Source organism: Teleopsis dalmanni, chromosome 2, assembly GCF_002237135.1.
Source record: "Teleopsis dalmanni isolate 2A chromosome 2, ASM223713v2, whole genome shotgun sequence".
NCBI lineage: Eukaryota > Metazoa > Arthropoda > Insecta > Diptera > Diopsidae > Teleopsis > Teleopsis dalmanni.
The window spans coordinates 93,852,311-93,873,471 of record NC_051847.1 but is presented as its reverse complement, the minus strand read 5'-3'; the positions used below and the strand labels follow the sequence as shown (position 1 = coordinate 93,873,471).

Here is a 21,161-nt window from a genome sequence, read left to right as displayed (position 1 = left end):
GATATTACTTTAAAAGAAAAATGTTTTTAATTCTATAAACAATTTGCTGCACTATTAACCACATTTAAATTTAAAATAAATATTTTGTCATTGGGCATAAAAATTTTAATTAAAAATTAATATTCTATGAATAAATATAGGTATATATGCCAAAGTTATTAAATAATATATTTTTGTGATATTAAAATTTTTCGATAAAATGTTAAACCATAAAAGCGAGATTGCAACTCTAAATAAAATTAATTTTTCTCGAAATATGGTTTTTTATAGTTTCATTTACACTATAAATGCAGTTTTGGTAGCGAGTTTTTAATTGTGAATTACAACTAACGATAACTATATAGTATAGTATATAAATATATTAAACTATTTTTACAACTTTTTTACATCGAAATATTCAGTTTAATTTTTCAGCTTAAATTTTATTTATTTTAATACTTTATATTTATTTTTATATATTCTAGCACTCAAATTGCAACTTTTGAATATATTTTAAATACATTTAATGTCGATTTATTTATTATATCTGTGTATTTGTTTTTTTTTTAATTTTAATGTTATTTAAAAATTATACTTTTATTGTTATTGTTGTGGTGCACTAAACCAATGCATTGTAGTATTAAATCCGGTTTCGGAGGCATTAATGTATTTGTTCAATCACACCGTAGTCTCATCATCATCAATATTCCTCCTAGATTAAATAAACGCATAGAAAAAAGGAAATTAGTTAAAAAATTTCAATTAAATTAACTAACCAATAAAAGAGTGGTTATGAAAATTGTTTTTATTGTTAATAAAAAAGATAGCTAAAAAGTATTTTAAGGATTAAAACGGCTAACTACGATTTACATATACAATAATCATGCTTTTTTTTTTAATTACCAGCGAATTAAGTCTAAAGCAATTGAAAATGCAAAAGTGAAAAGATAAAAAAAAACTATTTTAGTCATACACATAAAAACAAACTACTTTCATACGCATAGTTAAACAATGGAATTGTAAACAGAAATATTTAAATATAATATTGATAAGCTTTATTGAATTGTGCGATTTTAACAAAAAAAAAATCATAAAAAAAAGAAAACAATCTGAAATACACAAACAAACATAAAAGAAAGTAAAATGTTTTATATCATTTTACATAATTTATTTTATTCGTATTTTTATCAAATAAAAACATAATACCCAAATTGTTATAGTTGCATTGGGAATAAAATAATTATAAATGACAAATTTCTAAAATGTTTATATTTTAATTTAATTTTACTTTTTCCATGAATAATTCCAAGTATTTAATCGATAGTTATTTATTGTGTATGTAAAATTAATTGTTTGTAGTGAACGTTTACATATGAAACAGGGCACTCATGGCGTATGAGTGTTATTCTTTTCTTAATGAATTTTCCATAGTCTGTTAATCTTAAATATAATAAACATTGAGCAATTCTAGCAATATTTTTGCTAAAGGATTTTCGAAATGCAGATACAGATTAATTTTCATTAAATATCAACAAAATCACAGCATTAATTATTTGTGATTAATGTGGATATAAGAAATTGATTAGCATTATGAGAAAGAAATTAGGAATTATAGAATTAAGTTTAGATCTGTTCACTGAACATAACGTTTTTTCAATTTAGCGGCAACTTAAAAATTACTTTAAAAAATGTAGTACCACTACAAAACAACAGACTGTAATGTTTGAACTTATAGTGTCTTCAGAAATTATGCAGAAAATTCTGAAAATACCAATACTTTTAAAAGAGAGAATTTCTTTTTGAAAGAATTCTCTAAAACTTATTTAAAAAAACGAAAGTATTAGGGGAGTGTTTATCGCTAATACTCTGTTTCGTGTTTGATTTATTCCGATGCCTTTTTGTTACTCACTGTCGGTGATATGATATACTAAAAAATTATTGAAGAGATCTTGTCATTCAGTCAAAAGTCTGCTTATGAATGAAAACACTGTGAAAAATTGTCGAATATACAACTAAGATCGTGACGTTCTGACTGAAAATATGTTGCCATTTTCTATGATATAGAAGGGGAGGGAGTGAACATACAAAGTAAACTATCTGGTTGCAATTTATATGGTAAATGCCAGAGCGATACTTGTCATTCTTCTCTCCAAGTTGACACATAGCCTCCACGTGGCCTATGTGGATAACTTGGGGGTGCTCGGTACTACAACCGGCGACAGAAAGGAACTAATCGAGCTCGCTGGCGGAGGGTATTCGATGCAGCGAAGGTCGACATATGTCTGTAATGGCCAAATAAGTAAGTAAGTACATTCTATGATATGTTTTAAGATTTGGTTAATATTATAGATACTTGTCATAGAAACTGATAATTATTAAACTCAAACGAATGTTTTGCGAATTCAATCTATCAGTCTTACAGATGTACATACCAAAAACTATATATGAAATTGATATTGTATTCCTCATTTTTATAGAATATAATATAACAATGATTCTATATGCATCTCTAATTTATAAAATAGCTTAATAATTCAACTGAATATATAAAAAAAGTCCTCAAAAAGAGGCATCTATGCAAGGTATCTAGACAACCCTTGAAATATTTAGTTTATTGAGAGCTTAATGTATATAACTATCATAGGTATAGTAAATGGTTATAAAGTTTTTGAGGTTTTGATTTAGCAGCAATGTTTCAGTGACATGCTATTCCAAACTATCATTAACGGATTCATATTTTTAGTTTGAAGTTCGCTATTTTATGATATGTACCTATCCATAATCGCTAAACGTGTTAGAAGTTCAGGAAACTTAATACAAAAATTGTGCTGATTCTTTAAGATTGAATTATGTTGTGATAAAGCTCATTCCACACTTCGTGGATATGTCAACAAACAAAACTATCCAGAATCTATTACATCAATATGAAATCAACACTTACATTAGCGTGCATTTGGTCTAGAGGTATGATAGGCCCGACCTGCACTTTTTTCAAAATTTCGATGTCATAGAAACCTTCAATTCTGATCACTATAATCAAATGATTTTTAGTGTTTTCTACGTGAATTTAAAGATAAAGTTGAGATGATATATGGTTTTTACAAAACACTGTCTTGTTTTAGCTTTGCAAGGTTTAAAATTTTCCGGATCTGTAAGTTCTTGTTATAGTAATGTTCATCGCCCGATGCTTTGAAAACGATAATTCGTGAAGTTTGACTGAACTATTCTGAACTATTATCTCAGAAGCGTCAAGTACTGTAAGATATCAAGTGAAGGATATATGAATGATTTTGTATTTCTCACCTAATGACTAGGCTTGAACAATATTTTGTAATGAAATATTAATTGAAATTATAATAATTAGTGTGTTTAATTTACGATTACCTTCGGACTACAAAATTGAGAACCCCATATACGTAGTATTTTTCTCTTATTATATAAAATTGCAGTTTAATTTTAATTCTTAATTGTTTCTTAATAAATTATAATTTATGTAAAATTATTGGAAAAAATTAAATTTAAAATAATTTATGAAAAATGAATATTAATTGATTTGACGTAAAAAATATTTTAGAAGATAAATTATGCAAAATTGTGGTATTTAATATTAATAAATTGTGCCATGTGATGTGATAAAAAGTCATTTATGTTAAATACATTCATGTGTGCAATGTGAGTTTATTATCGGTAATTAAAATAAAATCTAAAAATTGAAAATCATAAGAGCAGAAAATTAAATTTTAAAATTGATAACAGAAAATTTAATTATTGAAAAAAAAAAAACAAATTATTAAATAAATTTTAAGAGTGATTGTCTGCAGTATAGTAGATATATAGATTGTGACTAATATTAAAGTGTGTGTGTGCGTGTGATTATATATGTAATTGTTAGTTTTTTGTTTTTTTTTTCAATAAAATAAAATACATATTTGTATTTCATTAATTTTGTAATACAAAATTGAATGCATTTTTCATTAAAAATTTTCTAATTTTTTATGACCTGAAATATACTTTAACTCTAGAGTTGTATGAGTTTAAATGGCAAACAAAATATCTCAAATATCAAAATTAAAAATTCATTTCAATTCGTTTAAAACTATTATGAATATTGTTGCAGATATTAGTTTTAAATTTATATTACAAGGACTTTTTCACAAGGCACTCAAATGCATGTGTAAGTGAATGATTGATGAATGATTATTTAACTTGGATTGGGAATTGGTAATGCAACTTGTCAGTTTGATATTTTCCACTAAAAATCCAATCAGTAGAAGCCTTGAGGCAGTACATTTATGTTATCCTTTCAACATTACTTCAGCATTACGATTGCTTCAATATAAACATAAATGTTTAATAGTTATTTTCATTTTGTACTGCATAATTAAATAAATTTTAATCAAAGTTTTTATGTTTCAATTTCTGTTCAAAGTAAGGCTGGTGTGTATTTTTTAGTAAACCTTTTATTTTTAATTTCTAAAAATATTAAAAAGATTAAATTTACAAACTGAGATTTGTAAATAAATTTAAAATTGTTAGTTTATATTTGACAATAAATTTATTACAGTTTAAATGGCTATATGATATATTGCCGTATAGTGCACAAAACAGTAAATATGAAAATAAACAATTTTATTTATATTTACATTTTCCCCTTGGAAATTTAATATATTTAAAATAATACAAAAATTTTTCTTTAAAATAAAGCAAATTTAATTTAAAACCTGAAGATTTTTGTGAAAGGTTTATAAATTGAAATTTTACATCAATTTTTACGGTAGTGACTGTTTTACTTAAGATAAACTAAATTGTATTTTGTTAGAGAGGAATCAAAACTTAGTTAATTACAACAGCAAAATTAATTTCTTATATTATTTTAATTAATAGAATTTTTGGTTGTATAGTCACAGCTGTTTCGAATATTGCCAAATACCCAACATTAGTGGTCTTGAAAATATTTCTTGTATTTAATTACTCATAAGTAATTTTTTTGAAACTGCAAATATCAAGGATTGAACTCGTACCCTGCCAAATTTGAAGCTCAGAGTCAGCACTCCTTAACCAATTGATCCAAAGCCGTACTTGACTTTTATGTTCGCACATTTTTCTAGAGTTCTGTTCATTTGCCATAAAAGTTTTATTAACAAATTCATTTGCTTATGTTTATGTTAGAACGAAATCATAAACCAGCTGTAGAATAATTGAAATAATTAAATATATTTTTATTTCTAATTGTTAAATTTCAATACTATTCTTATGTATTCTTTGAGTGTTAGGCAATACTCAAAATAGTTGCATGGTTAGCTGAAAATTCAATTAATTAATATAAAAAATAATTTTTTGTAGTAGTAGAAGATTTTTTAAATATACATTGTGACCGAAAAGCTTCCGGAAATTTTAAATAAAACGCAAAATTCTTAATCTTCATCAATATTTATTTTATCTCCTTCAAAATATGCTCCATTAGAAGCGATACATAAATGCCAACGTTTCTTCCAATCATCAAAACATTTTATAGGCGCTTTCCGGTATGGCTTTGAGTTCCCTCTGCGAATTCTGTTTTACGTCTTCTATGGATTCAAAACGCGTTCCTCTGAGTGGTAATTTGAGGTTGGGAAACAGGAAAAAGTCACACGGTGCAAGATCAGGTGAATACGGTGGCTGTTCGATGGTATTTATTGAATGTTTGGCCTTAAAATCGTTGATAATGTTGAACAAATTGAGGTGAATCGGAACAAGCCGGGCGTTGACACGTCGCATACACAAATTGTCCACCAAAATCAAACGAGCCATCTCACGACCGATGCCTAGCTCTCGTGCTATCTCTCTAACACTCACATGAGGATTTTGGAACACGATTTTCTTTGCCTTTTCAATGTTTTCGTCGGTGGTAGAGGTCGAAGGTCGTCCAGAACGCGGCATGTCTTCGACGGTCGTACGACCGTCCTGAAAGGCTTTGTACCACTCATAAACTTGAGTTTTCGATAAAACTGATTCCCCATAAGCCTTTTGTAGCATTCGCAACGATTCTGCACACGAAATTTCGTTCGAAAAACAAAATTTGATGCAAACTCTTTGTTCAATATTTTTTTCCATTGTTTTTTTCGCAACGCACTACTGAGGTGAACTGGTTTCAACAGCTGCCGTAAACGAACTGTCTGACAGATCGCGCTCATTTTTGGCATAGTAATTAAGGACAGTGCTGCCAAACTACATAAACTTAAAATATCGAAAAATATACAGCGCGCGAATTTTAAATGAGAACCTCCGAAAACTTTTCGGTCACAATGTACCATAATAAGTTTAAAAGTTATAGATTTTGTGGTTATTGAATTAATTAGTGTTTATATCCTTTTTACATAATGAAAGGAAGGGACCTATAATTTGTAATGACGGAGATCACACATTAAGGAGGCAATACATAAATCATATATTTCACATAGATATAGTCGCTTAGATATAGCACAGTGGTGAAAATCATCTAATTATCTGAGTTTATATTATGTTTAACTGCATCTAATTTAAATAATTTTTTAATATTTAGTTTAGGTACTACTTATATGCATTCACATTCACCATCAAAAGGATTCATAAGTGTTTTTATTCGGGTGTTAATTGAATCAGCTTGATGAGAATGCGTATACATTCCTAAGTAGAGGAGCATAAATGGCCATTGCTTTATAAATCATAGCAAATACTCGAGTAGTATGAACCAATGAATGTACTCATCGAAAATGAATGACTCGATCAAGCATTCATAAAAATTTTGTGTGACCACTGTTGTTTGCTAAGCAAAAATTTTGTATGTATTTAGATTTATGCTTTAGGTTTGTGTATTGTTAGGGCTGCAAATACATGTATTTTGTTTGCATTCTAAAATATTATGTATGCATTAAATTAGGGGTTGTTTTAATAGGAAATTATATGCACCGTAAATAGCAGGGAAATTTTTTCCAACTGTGACGTAGTAATCATGAATGATTCATAAATCATGTGCATAATTTATGTGTCGAGTGTTCACGAGTATCATATAAGAAGAGTATACATCAATACAAGTACTGTCAGCTGTATGTATGAATCGAGTGGAGTCGAATATAAAAAAAGAGAATTAGAATGGGTATAAATGAAACACAGTCAATGATTCGAGTATCACTTGAGTGTAAACTATTTATATTTATGTGTTGAATATAAATTTAGAATAGCAGTAGTAGTTTCCAGTGGAACAAAACATTGCGATATTATTAGATCTTTCATAAACTATTCAATTTCATTTAGAAGAATATTTAGTATTTTTTGACGAAATTTAGGAAGATATGATAAACTTAAGTTTAAGTTTTAAGTGTTTGATTTGATTAAGATCAAAGTCAGTTAGTGCACTGTGCCATGTCATCATTTGAAATTTTTGGCTAAATTCTTATATCTTATAGTATATAACTTGATATTATCAATAATATTTTTTATTATTATAAGAATAAGAATATGACTTTATTTTGTAATGTCAAATTAAGAGAAATTCTTGAACTATTTTAGATCAGCTTTTTAAAAATTTGATTAAGTTTTTCTTTCAACTTGAAGATAACATATGACTTAGTAGGAATAAATGAAAGTTAGTAAATGAGGTTTTGGTTTTATTTTAAAAATCAATTGTTGTCAAAAATGTTACATCAATTAATAAATAATTTTAATTAATTTTAATAGATTTTTTATAGTTTTTTACTTTAAAGTTATTTATATTCTTTTTTTTTATTTTTAATATTTATTTATTTTTTTTATTTATAATATTTTCAAAAACTAATTTATTATTTTATTTATTCTATATTTTTATCGGAAAATAGTATTCACTATATACGGTCTATTTTAGTGAGAGGCAATAATAACTCCTTTTTTAAATTATGTGCTAATTATGTGTTATAGAATATATTTGTAAAATTTCGATAATCTAATTTATAATTTAAACTACTTAGCACAGCTTAATTATATATTTTTTACTAATATTGCTAGGGATATTTTATAAAATGCTACCATATTGTTAAAGACCAAGGATAATGCCTTTGCCTGCTGCGATGCAACCAAATAATGTCGAACTGAAATTGTTAATGTTTGTTTAATTGTTATTTATTTACAAAAATGTTTTAATTGTTAATATTTGAATTAATTTGAGTTTAATGCATGTGTATGATGTGTGAGAAAAAATTAATAAAAAATACAATGTAAAAATAATTAAAAAATAATTATATAAATAACTGGAAATGAAAAATTAATTACGAGTTAATACAAACAAATAAATTCTAGGCGGAAATGATTATTTTTAATTTAAGGACTATAATTAAATAAGCCTTAAATAGCCAAGTAGGCCAAAGACTGTTACTTTGACTGGAGTTGTATCTTTCCTTGTATTGGACTGAAAATTACTATCAAATATTAATGGAATTTGAGAAGAGAATAACTAGCTCATTATTTAGTAGGACATTAGGACATGATATTTAATTTTTGCATATATTTCTAACTTATAGAATCATTCGTTTGTATATAAATAATATATTATACCTGACTACATGGTACTCTTTCCAAATATCTTATAAACAGTGACAGTGACAAGAATGACAGTTTTTAATTTCATGCCAAAAAAAAATAGAATTGATTAGGGTTTTTATGTAACACCATAAAGTGAATGTCTGTGAATGCATTGATCTTTCAAATGTTATTCATGTATTTTCACTGTCCCATACGTGCAAGTTTTCTTTATTTATATATCCACCAAGCGAGAACTGAACCTTATCTTTAAAGAAAATTCGATGCAATACGTATTACTACAGACCCATCATTTTTGTAGTAGCAACCGTTCAACGTTTGTTAAACGTTCTTTTTTGTAAAATGGCGATATTTTAACTAAACATATGATGTCTTTGATGACAGTTCTATTTGACATATAAGGAAATGTGTAAACTTATGTATCGAAAATATGTTCTCAAATTGAATTTTTTTTTTTTCAAACTGTAATTTTGCACTCTTTAAAAAAATATTATATAATACTTTTAAATATCTGTGCTTTATGAAGTACATAAAGCTTAAGCAAAAATACATCGAAAACATTTGTCTAATTTATTTGTAAGTATCATCAAAGACATTCATAAATATTGATCGATCGAATCGTTATACAAGTATTCATGTCTTTAAGACGTTTTCGAAGACCTTTCCAACTCGGAATTATAAAGCATATATTTTATTGTAATAATAAAAATATCTTTGAAGAACATAAGAAATATCTTATTGTCGAGCATTTATATATACATATTTATATATCATCATTGATCTTTACAAAAGCTTGAGATTACGTATAATCTATATAATGTAGGTTTGGGATGAGATATAATCTAAAATGTTAAAACTAGATTAAAGTTAGTATCATCTTAACGATAAAAATCAAGCAATTAAATATTTTATTTTAATAGGTGGGAACTCAAAAGAATTCTTATGCGGTTTGAGGCTAATAATGATACATTATCGATTCCCTAGAAACAGATATTCTTACTACATTTGTGTGTATTATTTTATGATGATAAGTTTAGTTTTTTTATTAATATCAAATAGCATAATTTGGATTACAAAAAAAAAAAACAAATAATATATTAATTTATTTACAGAAAAGAACAGAAACCAAATTAAAATGAAAAAATAAAAACAGAGCGTTTCATAAATAAAGTGCAAAAATTTCATATACCTTAATTTACATATTTACATAGGTTATGGATATATGCGCTCGTAGTCCAGAAGGACTACCGATTGCTCTATTCTCATTCTTGTTTGCGAGTTAAGTTCATGTGTGTATGCAAATTAAGGAACTCTCCTTGTCATTTACGAGTTTATTTACACAAACGAATTAAAATTATATAAAATTAATTAAATAAAAGTTTGTGGTTACCTCTGATCTGCTTGGATGATATGTACAGATTGTTGTTGTTAAAGTTGAATTGTTGTAGAATATGTAAAAGTGATAGTAGCGGCAGGATACGCAAGTACATTTTGTAGTAGAAGTTGTGAAAGTGAAGGGTGTTGTTTAGGTAAAGTTTAAATATTTACACCAGATCCGATTTGTTGTTGTTGTCGATTGTATATTATTTATATGTATATATTTTTTTTTATTTGATTTAAATTTAATTCATTATTTTTTTGGTTGAATTCATTAAAATATGTCATTGTGTCAATGTGTTAGTGAGTTGATTTGTGTGCGTGTTAAAGCCAAAGCCAAAGTTTGCATTTTGGTCAAAATATATCCAAAAAAGAGAATAAAATAGAATTTGTGATTAGATTTTCTTTAGACGTTCCCAGGAGAACCTGCAGTTTGATTTGCATGTTTGGTATGTGGGTGATTGCGGAGCGGTACGCACGTATATGAGATATGTATGAAAGGTTAGGTGTGTTCGTTTATTGTTCAATTTTGGCAAAAATTCACATTAAACAATGCATTTGTTATTTTAACATGATTCATACATACACACATACACATAGCAATATAATAGACATATACATATATATATTTATATAAATGTATGTGATTCAAGGTAATCGGATGTTCGGTAGGATTTGTTGATCAGGTTGTGTTGGTTACAGTTTTTCAAAATGGATTTGATGATTTTTATGGCATAAAAAGAAGAGAATGAAATACAAATAAACCAGATTATTAAATGAGATATATTGTTTTTTCTTTAATTTTAAAACAAAAGTAACAAATTGGATATGAAATTTAAGACACAAACTGATAAGTGTTGGTGGACATCGAGTTCATTTAACAAGCAAACTAAAGAACAAACATACGTATTTTTGAAAATTTTCTAAACAATAAAACGATTTATTTTGTTTGAGATTCGAAAAGCTTGAATAATTATTCTATTTATTTTTAGATTGTGTCTCGTAGAAACTGCTGCACTACCAAGTATATTTGGTAATATTGTCAGTACCCTTAAAATGTATCACATATATATCATATCGATGGAAAAAACAATGTATATACTTCATATTTGCACTCTTTTGAATTTTTACTAATATATGATATTGATTAGTAAAGTAATGTTTTAAAGTGTACGCACATTACGATGTTCGAAGCGCTCAAATTTACTCAAAATGTAACATTTGGATCAAACACTTTGAACACTCGAGGTTATCCAGATTCGAACATTTAAATCAATTGCTCGAACAGCTGGTTTTCTTCATATTTCATTTTATTTTCCGTTTGTTTCGCACAAATACTTATGACAACAAATATTCGAACATCATATGAAGTTCGATATGTATAGGTATATTCGAACATCATATAATGCTCGATGAGCTTGAGCCAAATTCATAAATACATTCGAACATCATGTGATGTTGAGCCAAATGTACAAGTATATTCGAACACAAATTGTCCATATTTATTTGCGCAGAACCTTTAGTATAAAGAATTAATTTAACCACGATTATAATGAAAAGGTGAATAATATTGATAATATTAATTGCAATAATTAATCATTATTGTTAATTAATATAAGTATTAAAAAATATAGATCTCAATATAGCAAATTTTTCAAAGCTAAAAAAGCATAGTCGTTAACATTATTCGTTCCTATGTTAGTTAAACACCATTACCAGCTAAAAGCCAAATAACCAACTAATTTTAAATTTTTGTTATATTTTCAGTAAATCAAACAAAATAAATCGTTTTTTTAAGCCAACACCGAAACAACAAAAAAGAAACAAAATTTTGGAATGAAGAACTTTCATCTACCAAACACCAAAATAACGTTACGAAAACTAAGTGATATATAACTTTATAATACTCACTCTGTATCCGTTATGCTGGTTAATGGAGCCAATGGTTGCATTGGTGCTACAATAGTGGAAGGCGGTGATGATGTGCGTGAGCCATGTCTAGAACTTGAGTTCAGTGTATGTCTCCCCAGGAAACCGGGATTATTTATATCATTGACTTGCTGATGATGACCGTTGAGAATTTGATGTGAGCTATGCAGTAAGGGTGAGTGATTGTGGCTTAATTTTCTACTGGCTGTGATGTGATCTTCCTCTGCAGTGTAGGGAAAGTGATAGCCATTTTTATCTGAACCATCCGACATACGGTCCGAATGATAGTCTGCATGTTGTTGTTGTAAATGATGACGTTGTTGTTGATAGTCATTTTTTAGTAATGAATGCACAGAATGTAGTGAATCAGCCCCATACATAGGTTGCTTCTTTAAACTATATTGATTTTCACGTGAACCATAGATATCAGGTGTTATTCTTTCTTTTGACATATATGGAGAATCAGTGTTAGTTCCTAAATATCCAACAGAATGTTGTTTATCATAGATACTATCACTTAGATACGCTGTATCTGGATGAAATGACCGCATGTGGTTAACAATATGCGAACCACCATTCGCACCAGAATAGTCCTTATCAGTTCCATAATGGCTTGGTGGCTTATAATTACCTGGTGTAGGAGGCAAACCATCAAATTGTCCATAATTATCTTGATAATCTTTACGACGACCTCCATATAAAGGATCACGACTATCCATTCCATCGTAGCAATTATCATTTCGTACATTCTGTAGGTCTTCTAAAATAGATGGTGGCATATTTATTTTATTGTGATGTTGTTGTAAATAAGACGTATCTGTTAGATCAGGATTGGGTAAAGGGTTCGGTGAAATTGTGATTTTTTGTCCATGCACATGTTCATTATCTGAGCCAGTTTCTTGAGACCACCGTCCCATATTAGGTTGAGGCGCTTGTAAATAAGAATCTGGTAATTGGCTAGACCAACGCGATGCATAAACTGTTTTGTTAATACTGGGAAATAGTTGTGGACTTTGCACTACGTTCAGCTCTGGTGGTGTTGTTGCCTGCACATGCTCAGTGATGTTTGGTAAATAAGATGGTGTTGCACTCACTCCAGTGCTACGATGAGTGTTTGTAGAGGAGCGTGCTGTTCTTGATTCTTCGTCGTCACTTGAATGGCTTGAGGCAAGCTCTAAAGAACGACCATCGGTTTCTGAACCAGAATCAGAGTCTTTTCGATGTCGTCTGGATTTTTCTTCTCTACGGCTACTGGTGGATGCATCGAAACCACGTAAGAAACTTGGTGCGTCACTTGCTGAATTATAATTGGAAGTGGATGTTGAAGTTTGCCGAAGTTGACCATCACTAAAATAAATAAAATAAATGTTCAAAAATAATAACCAAAATCTTTATTATTATTATTATTATTATTTTGATTATTTACCTATAAGGACTTGAACTTGTTTTAGCAGTACTACGGGATGTTGTGCTGGAAACACTTATACCAATATTTCGACGTGTTGTGTCAAAATTTCCTGCTAAAAAGTTATTTGGGCGTGCTGTAGCATTCACGTTATGTGAGCTGTTGCTGACTACCATTGATGAATCCAACAAAGGTACTTTACGACCCATACATCGCAGAAAAGTCCTCTGTAAGTTCTCACGTACTCTTTTATTTATAATGCAATAACCAATAAGGCAGAATATAGCATGTACTACAACTACGGCCGACAAAAGTATACTAAGTAACTGCGAACTCTCAGAGGCAGCCAACACTGCTAGCACCCACATAACACCCATTAATGGCAAAGAAACCACCGAAAGCCACAAGAGTGTGCGTAAATTACCAAAACCTAAAACGTGATCCTTAAGCGTAAAGGCGGCTTTGACAGAAATGAACAGAATCAACAAATTTACTATGGACATTCCAGCTATAGGTCCAACGAGCCACCATACAACGGGCTCATAAACTGAAAGCCAGCAGCTGGAAATTAATAAAATTTTAATTTATAATTGATTGTGATAATTAATAAATTTTAATCAATAATTAAAATGATTGTAAGGATTTTTAAGTAAAATACGATTACTTACAATAAACTGTTTCCATACTCATGTGCACGTACGCCAACTGATAATCCAACTACAATAGCTGGAGCACCGTAACCCATTGCAAAGTAAAAACCCATTGGACCATGATTGATATCACGCATCTCTGTCAGCATTCGGTAAAGATGTACACAATCCACAGTAGTCCATGCAAACGCTGCTAACCAAAAATAATGCAGGCATATAGCTATCAGCTTACAAGGAAACTCGTTCTCTAAAAGGTTACGCCGTGACTGCATTCCAACAAAAAACAATAATTCCGCAAAAAATACACAAAGCACAATATTTTGATGGATTGTGTTTGAGTTCGTTTGCTGTCCCCGAAGTAAGCCTAACGCAATCAATACACTCAAGAGCATTGGCAGCGATACCATAAAAGCAGAGTATGACGTGATTTGAACTAGTAAAGATGGCTCTGGTATATCTTCAGGATCTATTATATCCACAATGACAGCATAATTTGATATATGACTACATGTACAATTCACAATGATGGGTTCGTGTTCAGAAATAACATTATCAAACTCAGGAACTTCTGTTTGACAACCAAGGCGCGTCCATTGGTTAGTAAAAGAATTCCAACGCACGCATTGTGGATTAGAACGAGGTCCAAATGTGGAAATATCAACATCAAGCCAAATTTGTAATTTAATAGGTTGTGAAAGATGTGGAGAACCTAGTGAGCGGTAGGTGACATGTTTTGAAGATTGGCTTTGATCATTTGGGTATATTACTTCCACCTGTCTTTTCACTAAACGCCGATTACGATATATGGCATCGTTTTCAGTTTTTTCTGGTTGCATAATGGGACCATCAAAGTTTGGATTAAGTATTTCAGGTGAATCGATGATCTCTTCACCAGAGTTACCATGAAATTCAATATTATCGTCAAACCGAACATTTATATGTGGGTCTTCAGAATCTTCAACTTCAACTCCTTCGTTACTAGCTTCCAATAATTCATTAGATGCAGGAATTTCATGTGCAGTGATACGAATATTTTCAATAGCATGCTCTTCACTTCCACTTGCTCCAGATTTTGACACGTCGAACACTTCAACAAACTCTTTTTCTTGTGAAGCAGGTTTCTGAGATGAAATTTTGCGGAAAGGAATTTCCAAACGTTTTTCTTCATTTTCATTTGATGGTACTAAAATTGCAAGTGACAATATAGGTGATGCGACTTCTATATCAACACCCCAGCGACGAGTTATTGTTTCATCGTACATATCTGGTAGAAGCACTCCTACATCCTTAAACTGAGTATATGATATAATTGCTCTATAATCACTTGCTCCTTGTGTCACTTCATTGCTTTCTGGCGGTGTTATACCAAGCATATCAAGAGGAACTAACACTTTTGTGTACTTGTCAAACTTGGTGTTGTCTTGAATATAGTTGTTGTATTTCGGAAATGTGATAACTGGCTTTTGTTTGGAAGAGTGCTGCAGAAAACCACTTGTGTCAGGCAATATAACACTTTCTGTAGTAAACGCGTTTGGTTTTAAGTATCTAGTCTTATGATACTCGCTCAATTGCTCTGGCTCATATCCAAAAAGTGATTCTTTTGTTACAATGTCCAGCCCGAAAACCATATTAGGTTGCACGATTTCAAATGGACTTGTGTATGTATCATGCTGTGATCGTGCCAGTACGACCATATACTTATTAAATGCATCTACTAAATCATCAGGTCCACGTTGAATCAAGTCCATTATTCTTTTCCATTCATTTGCATATTTTTTATCCAAGATCACACTAGCAGCATCAACAAGGTTTTTAATAAAGTACTTATCCTGGCTATGCGATAAATTCAGACCACTTTGCATAAGTTCATAACTTATTAATTCTTGCAATATGCCTTCAGTGACTAACAAATCTGCACCATATAACCGATCGTGCGAAAACTTTAATTCGTCAGATAAATAGTCCATTTCAATTTCCTGTGACCAAACGTTTTTGCCTTCATTTAATAGAAATGATGATTCCATCTTATACCGTTTATTGTCTTTTACAGCACGTTTCTTGGAGATTGCAGTACGGTCCACAGTTTCACAAGCGTGTTGCAAGTTTTCTGCCATTTTGATTGCAACAAATGCATTTAATTCCAACTCTTGTTTCTCTAGCTGTGACAAATGCTTTCTTAGCTCTATAAATGGTTCTGAAGTGCAATTAAACATGTCAGGTTGATTCCAACCACCAGTAGTGCCATCACATGTTCGCTGTCCTTTTCCTTTTGCAGGGTGTGGACAATTTTCAACAGTTGTGCTTCCAATTGGAGTACGCGGCCACCAAATACCAGCAGCAAATGAACGTGGACAGGCATCGTATACCACTTCACAACCACTCAGTGTTACTTCAGCATAGGGATTTGAACAGGAATCACATCGTCGTCCAATAACTCCTTCTCGACATTCACATTGACCAGTAAGGCGATTGCAAGCGCTATTAAATGAACCAATCGAATAACAGTCACACGGAATACAGGCTGTTTCATTAATAGGTTGATAGTGGTTTGTTTTACAATAGCATTGGCCTGTTGTTTTATTGCAATCTGGATGATAACCTTGTTGTAAATTACATTTACATGGACCGCAAACCTTTTCACCCCACCAACCCCCAGGACAGGGTTGTTGTACAGTTCTTTCGCAATAATCCCCATGTTGCATTGTGTTATTGCATTCGCATCTGTAGCCACGTGGTTCGCTAACATTGGCTCTACAAATACCTGCAGTGCAAGGCTTCACAGTACAAATGGGTAAGCAATCTGGTCCTACGTATCCAGGAAGACACTCACAATGTGCTTCATCCCAAGAAGTTGTACAGCTTGAATGTAGTGGACAGGACTCTGGACATTCAGCTCTCGATAAGCAGCCGTCATCGACATTTTCGCGTATAGTTGGACGTGAGAGTGCTGACTGTGAAGCACCGATTCGTACATTTTGTATACAACCTTCATAAGGAAGCAGATCTCCTGTTGAACCTATTGAACTATCTGCATTACCTATCACGATTTTTCCAACGTAAAGTCCTTGTATTTTTTGAGACATAGGAACTACTCCAGTTCGTTGACCATAATCTACGGAAAATTGAATTTCAGAACCCAACCATTTCACTTCTATTCGATGCCAAACACCATCGGACAAATAAGCGCCTGACAAAAACATTGGTTCGTTGTCATATATGTAATAAAGAATACCATCCCTTAAGCATATAACTGCGGAACTGTTTTGTCCGATTTGTATTTGAATAAGAAAAGCATTTTTTTGTAAGGTGCGAATGGAGAGTGAAGTTAACCAGGGCAATTGTATAGGTCGCAGCAATGGATTGAAACTTAAACTGCCATCACCAGTAAAACGCCAAGGTGCTGGTATGTTGTCCTGACATGCATTGCCAGCGAATCCTTCCTGGCATTCACATATATATGTGTTCCAGCCTTCATGGCAAACACCACCGTTAAAGCATGGTTCTGAAGAACAAAGTGGTGCCTTTTGCGGGCAACCTGATATTGTTCCATTATCTGCAACGTAAGAATTTAAGTCAATATATCGCTCATCAATGCGCAGGTCAGATATGCATCCAATGAAATCGTGATTTTTTACTGGAAAGTGTGCTGGTATGCGTGGAAGACCACCTATTTGTAATGGACCAGTCAAGTCTAAAAATCTGTGACAGGTCTCAGTAAGCAAAGAGCAACGTTTATCCAATTGCAATGTTGTTTGGTTAGCACAGCTCCAACGATCCCCAAGGTTGCCGGCTAAAGCAATGGCAGTATCGCATTCATCTAAGGCTAGAATAACTGTGCGATTGATATAATTTACCTCCACTTCGTGCCATTTTCCATCAGATATTTTTGAATTCTGTATTAGAGATACACTTTGGATACTATCTCCTAGTGAGTATGAAAAACTGATGTATCCTTGTAATATTTCCAATGCTATGAAGTCATGTAGTTCGTTGTATCGGCCATTATAGAGCAGCAAACCATTCTCGTGCACTGTGGCAAAGCGTAATTTTAGACTAAACCGATGCCTTTGCTTTAAGCTTTCAAAAGTAAGGAAAGAGTTCTTTGAAAATGAACGGGAGCGGAGTTCACACGTAGCTGTATATGGTGGGGGTTGTGAGCTTAAAAAGTTATTAACGCATGAATGTCCACCATCACAAGCATCGGAAGTGCATTGCTTTAGTTTTGTTATGTCAGTTTCACAGTTACTACCGGTGTGCGAAGAAGGACACACGCATGTGTGACCGCCTTCTCGGCGAATGCAAGTTCCTCCGTTTTGGCAAGGATCGGAATAGCAGAGATCTACTTCAGTGTCACATAAGTAATGTTCTTTACTTCCAGTAAAGCCTTCCGGGCAAGAGCAGGCAAAGGTGTTCACAGGATATATAGGTCGAAAAAGTACTGTGTCACTATGAATAAATTCTGATGCGTTGCCGAACTTCAGAACAGTAAGACACTCCTCAAAGTTAAGACATGGTTCACGAACACAAAGATTGTCATCAAATGGAAGCACTTCTACTGTTGCCAGTCTAGCTAAAATCGCACGGTTTAAATACACCCGCTCTTGCAAGTACTGCGGTGTATAAAACTCTTCGTGAGACACATCAGGCCGCTTTGCAGAAAAACTTATGTTTAGAATACGTGTTGTTACGTCAGTGTCGTCCTGAATTGAGAATATAAAAATATGTTCTTTCGGGCAAGGTATTATAGCTGCTAAGCCATCCAGAAAAAAATTCAGTAAAGGTGACAGAAAAGCTTCTTCTGTCATTTCGTTTAGACGTACAGTTACCGAATTGAAAAGCATGTCCTCCGTAATAAGGCGAACTGCCAGTTGCATTACTGCTTTCGCCTCATTTATGCCATCAGTGACAGAAACTTCCATTGTTGCAAATTTAGGCACATTTGTGTTTAGTTGAGGGCTTAATATTAATCCACCGGACGATGTATTTAAACGCAACAAATTTGCATTATTCCCCGAAAGAATACGATATGTTAATTTATCACTGACGTCAGCATCAAAGGCAGGTATTCGACCTATTTCTCCGCTTGGAAAATGATCTTTATAATTATTGAAAATAACTTGAAAATCTCGTAAGACGGGTGCATTATCATTTACATCAGTGACCAAAATTTCCACATGAGCATCGTTACGCAGTGGAGGACTTGCAGCTCTTATAACTAATTCAAAACGCTTGCGTGGTGACTCATAATCCAGCTCAGTCATAGTAAGTAATTGAGCACGTTCGGAGCCTGGACGAGTCACTAACGAAAATGAATTCGAGTCATCGCCACCAATAATGGAATAATGTACTACTGCATTTACTCCTTCATCTGGATCATGTGCATGTATTTCGCCTACAACTGAACCGACTGGTGAGTTTTCTGGTACATACAATGTGATTTTGTCGGACGGAAATGTTGGAGGCGAATCATTGACATCCTCTAAGCGTATCTGCACTTCAACTGTACTTGAAAGTGGGGGAGATCCTTTATCGACTGCTATAGCGGTTAAATGATAAGTTGCAATACTTTCACGATCCAACCCTTTATTTGTACGAATTGTACCTGATGTCGGATCTATTACAAAAGAACCATCTTCAATATCACGATCACTTAGTAAATATTTGATTCGACCATTGAGACCGATATCAGGATCAGAAGCTGAAACTTGCAAAACTGAAGTACCAACTAAGGCATCTTCAAGTATAGAAGCTTGATATAAAGGATTTTTAAAAGCTGGTGGATTATCATTTACATCAGTAACACTAATTTCCACATCGGTGGTATCGCTTAGGGAAGGATTTCCTCCATCTTTTGCAGTAACAGTCAGTAGGTAACCACTGGTTGTTTCTCGATCTAACAACGCATTAGTAACAATTGCTCCGGTTTGTGGATTAATAGAAAACGGATCAGGATTAACTAACCCATTTATGCTTTCCTCGTTTAAAGAATATGTTATCTGTGCATTGATGCCAACGTCACTATCTGTCGCGGAAACAACCAATACAGTAGTGCCGATGGGTGCATCTTCAAACACTGAAGCACTGTATGGCGCGTTTTCGAAAATTGGAGCAAAGTTGTTGGCATCGGTTATATTAATGTTAACGGTTGCTGTATCTGAGCGGCCTCCAGAATCTGTTGCAGTGACTGTCAACATAAAGCGTTTTTCTTGTTTGTAGTCTAGTGTCTGTGCTATAGTAATCAGTCCGCGACCATTTTGAGATGTAATTGCGAATCTGCCACGTGTATTACCGGTGGTGATTTCGTAGTGTAAACGCGAGTCTTCGTCTGGATCTGTTGCTGTAACTGTTGTCACTGGCGTACCAGGTGGCTGATCCTCTCCGACGTTTGCCTCATAATATTTTGGATTAAATGTAGGGTCGTTATCATTAACGTCTTGCACTGTTATTACAACTGTTGAGCTTGCAGATTTTGGTGGAACACCACCATCTTTAGCAACAACTTGAAATGTGTACCGACTCTGCTCTTCTCTGTCTAACTGCTTGATAGTTTGTACCCAGCCTGTTCGAGGATCAACGGCTAATGGAAAGTTATCATCACGTTCTGAGATGCTATAAGTGATTTCAGCGTTTGATCCCTCATCAGCATCGTAAGCCTGCACTCGTATTATATTGTAACCAATAGGTACATTTTCTAAAACAGATTCTTGGAATTGTGAGGTGTAGAAACGCGGAGCATTATCATTGGTGTCAATTACATTTACCAACAACTGTGTAGTATTACTTCGCGACGGACTTCCTCCATCTTGTGCGCGTATAACTAAACGATAACTGCGCACATTCTCATAGTCAAGTGGCTTAACCAAACTCACATCACCACTCATGGAGTCAATAGAGAACTGTGATTGTGTGTTTCCGCCAATAATAGCGTACCGAATAACGGCATTATTTCCTTGATCTGCATCAGTTGCACGTATGTGAGCTACTACATTGTCATCGCCCCACTGATCTTCTGGAACTTGCACAGTATAAGTACGTTCGCTAAATTGCGGATAGTTATCATTGTCATCTAATATTTTTACCAATACAGTGGCTGTGGCTGTTTTACGTTCACTTTGTGCGGAAGCCATATCGGAAGCTGTAACGATAATACTGTAACTATCGGATGTTTCCCGATCTAAAGAACTTCGTGTTGATATAACACCAGAACGTGAATCAATTCTAAAGATTGGAGCTTCTTGATCCTGCACGGTACCTGTGCCATCTATAAGTTTAAATATATGTTATAATTGTGA

General features: G+C 32.4%; 1 protein-coding gene across 3 annotated transcripts in view; it reads right to left on the bottom strand.

Annotated features, from left to right (window-relative positions):
- Positions 1–535: 535 nt before the first annotated feature.
- The window catches only part of LOC119685873 (protocadherin-like wing polarity protein stan), a 41,065-nt gene continuing 20,439 nt past the window's right edge, over positions 536–21,161 (bottom strand). Inside the window, exons 3-7 of one of the 3 annotated variants that reach the window (XM_038100273.1) lie at positions 13,888–21,130; positions 13,241–13,780; positions 11,797–13,161; positions 9,899–9,905; positions 536–691 (exon numbers count right to left, since the gene is read on the bottom strand). In XM_038100273.1, coding sequence (XP_037956201.1) covers positions 680–691; positions 9,899–9,905; positions 11,797–13,161; positions 13,241–13,780; positions 13,888–21,130 — 9,167 coding nt within the window. In that variant the 3' untranslated portion in view covers positions 536–679. Of the gene's footprint in view, positions 692–9,898; positions 9,906–10,151; positions 10,312–11,796; positions 13,162–13,240; positions 13,781–13,887; positions 21,131–21,161 lie in introns of those variants that run through there. The other 2 variants (XM_038100270.1, XM_038100272.1) reach the window with 2 other exon arrangements.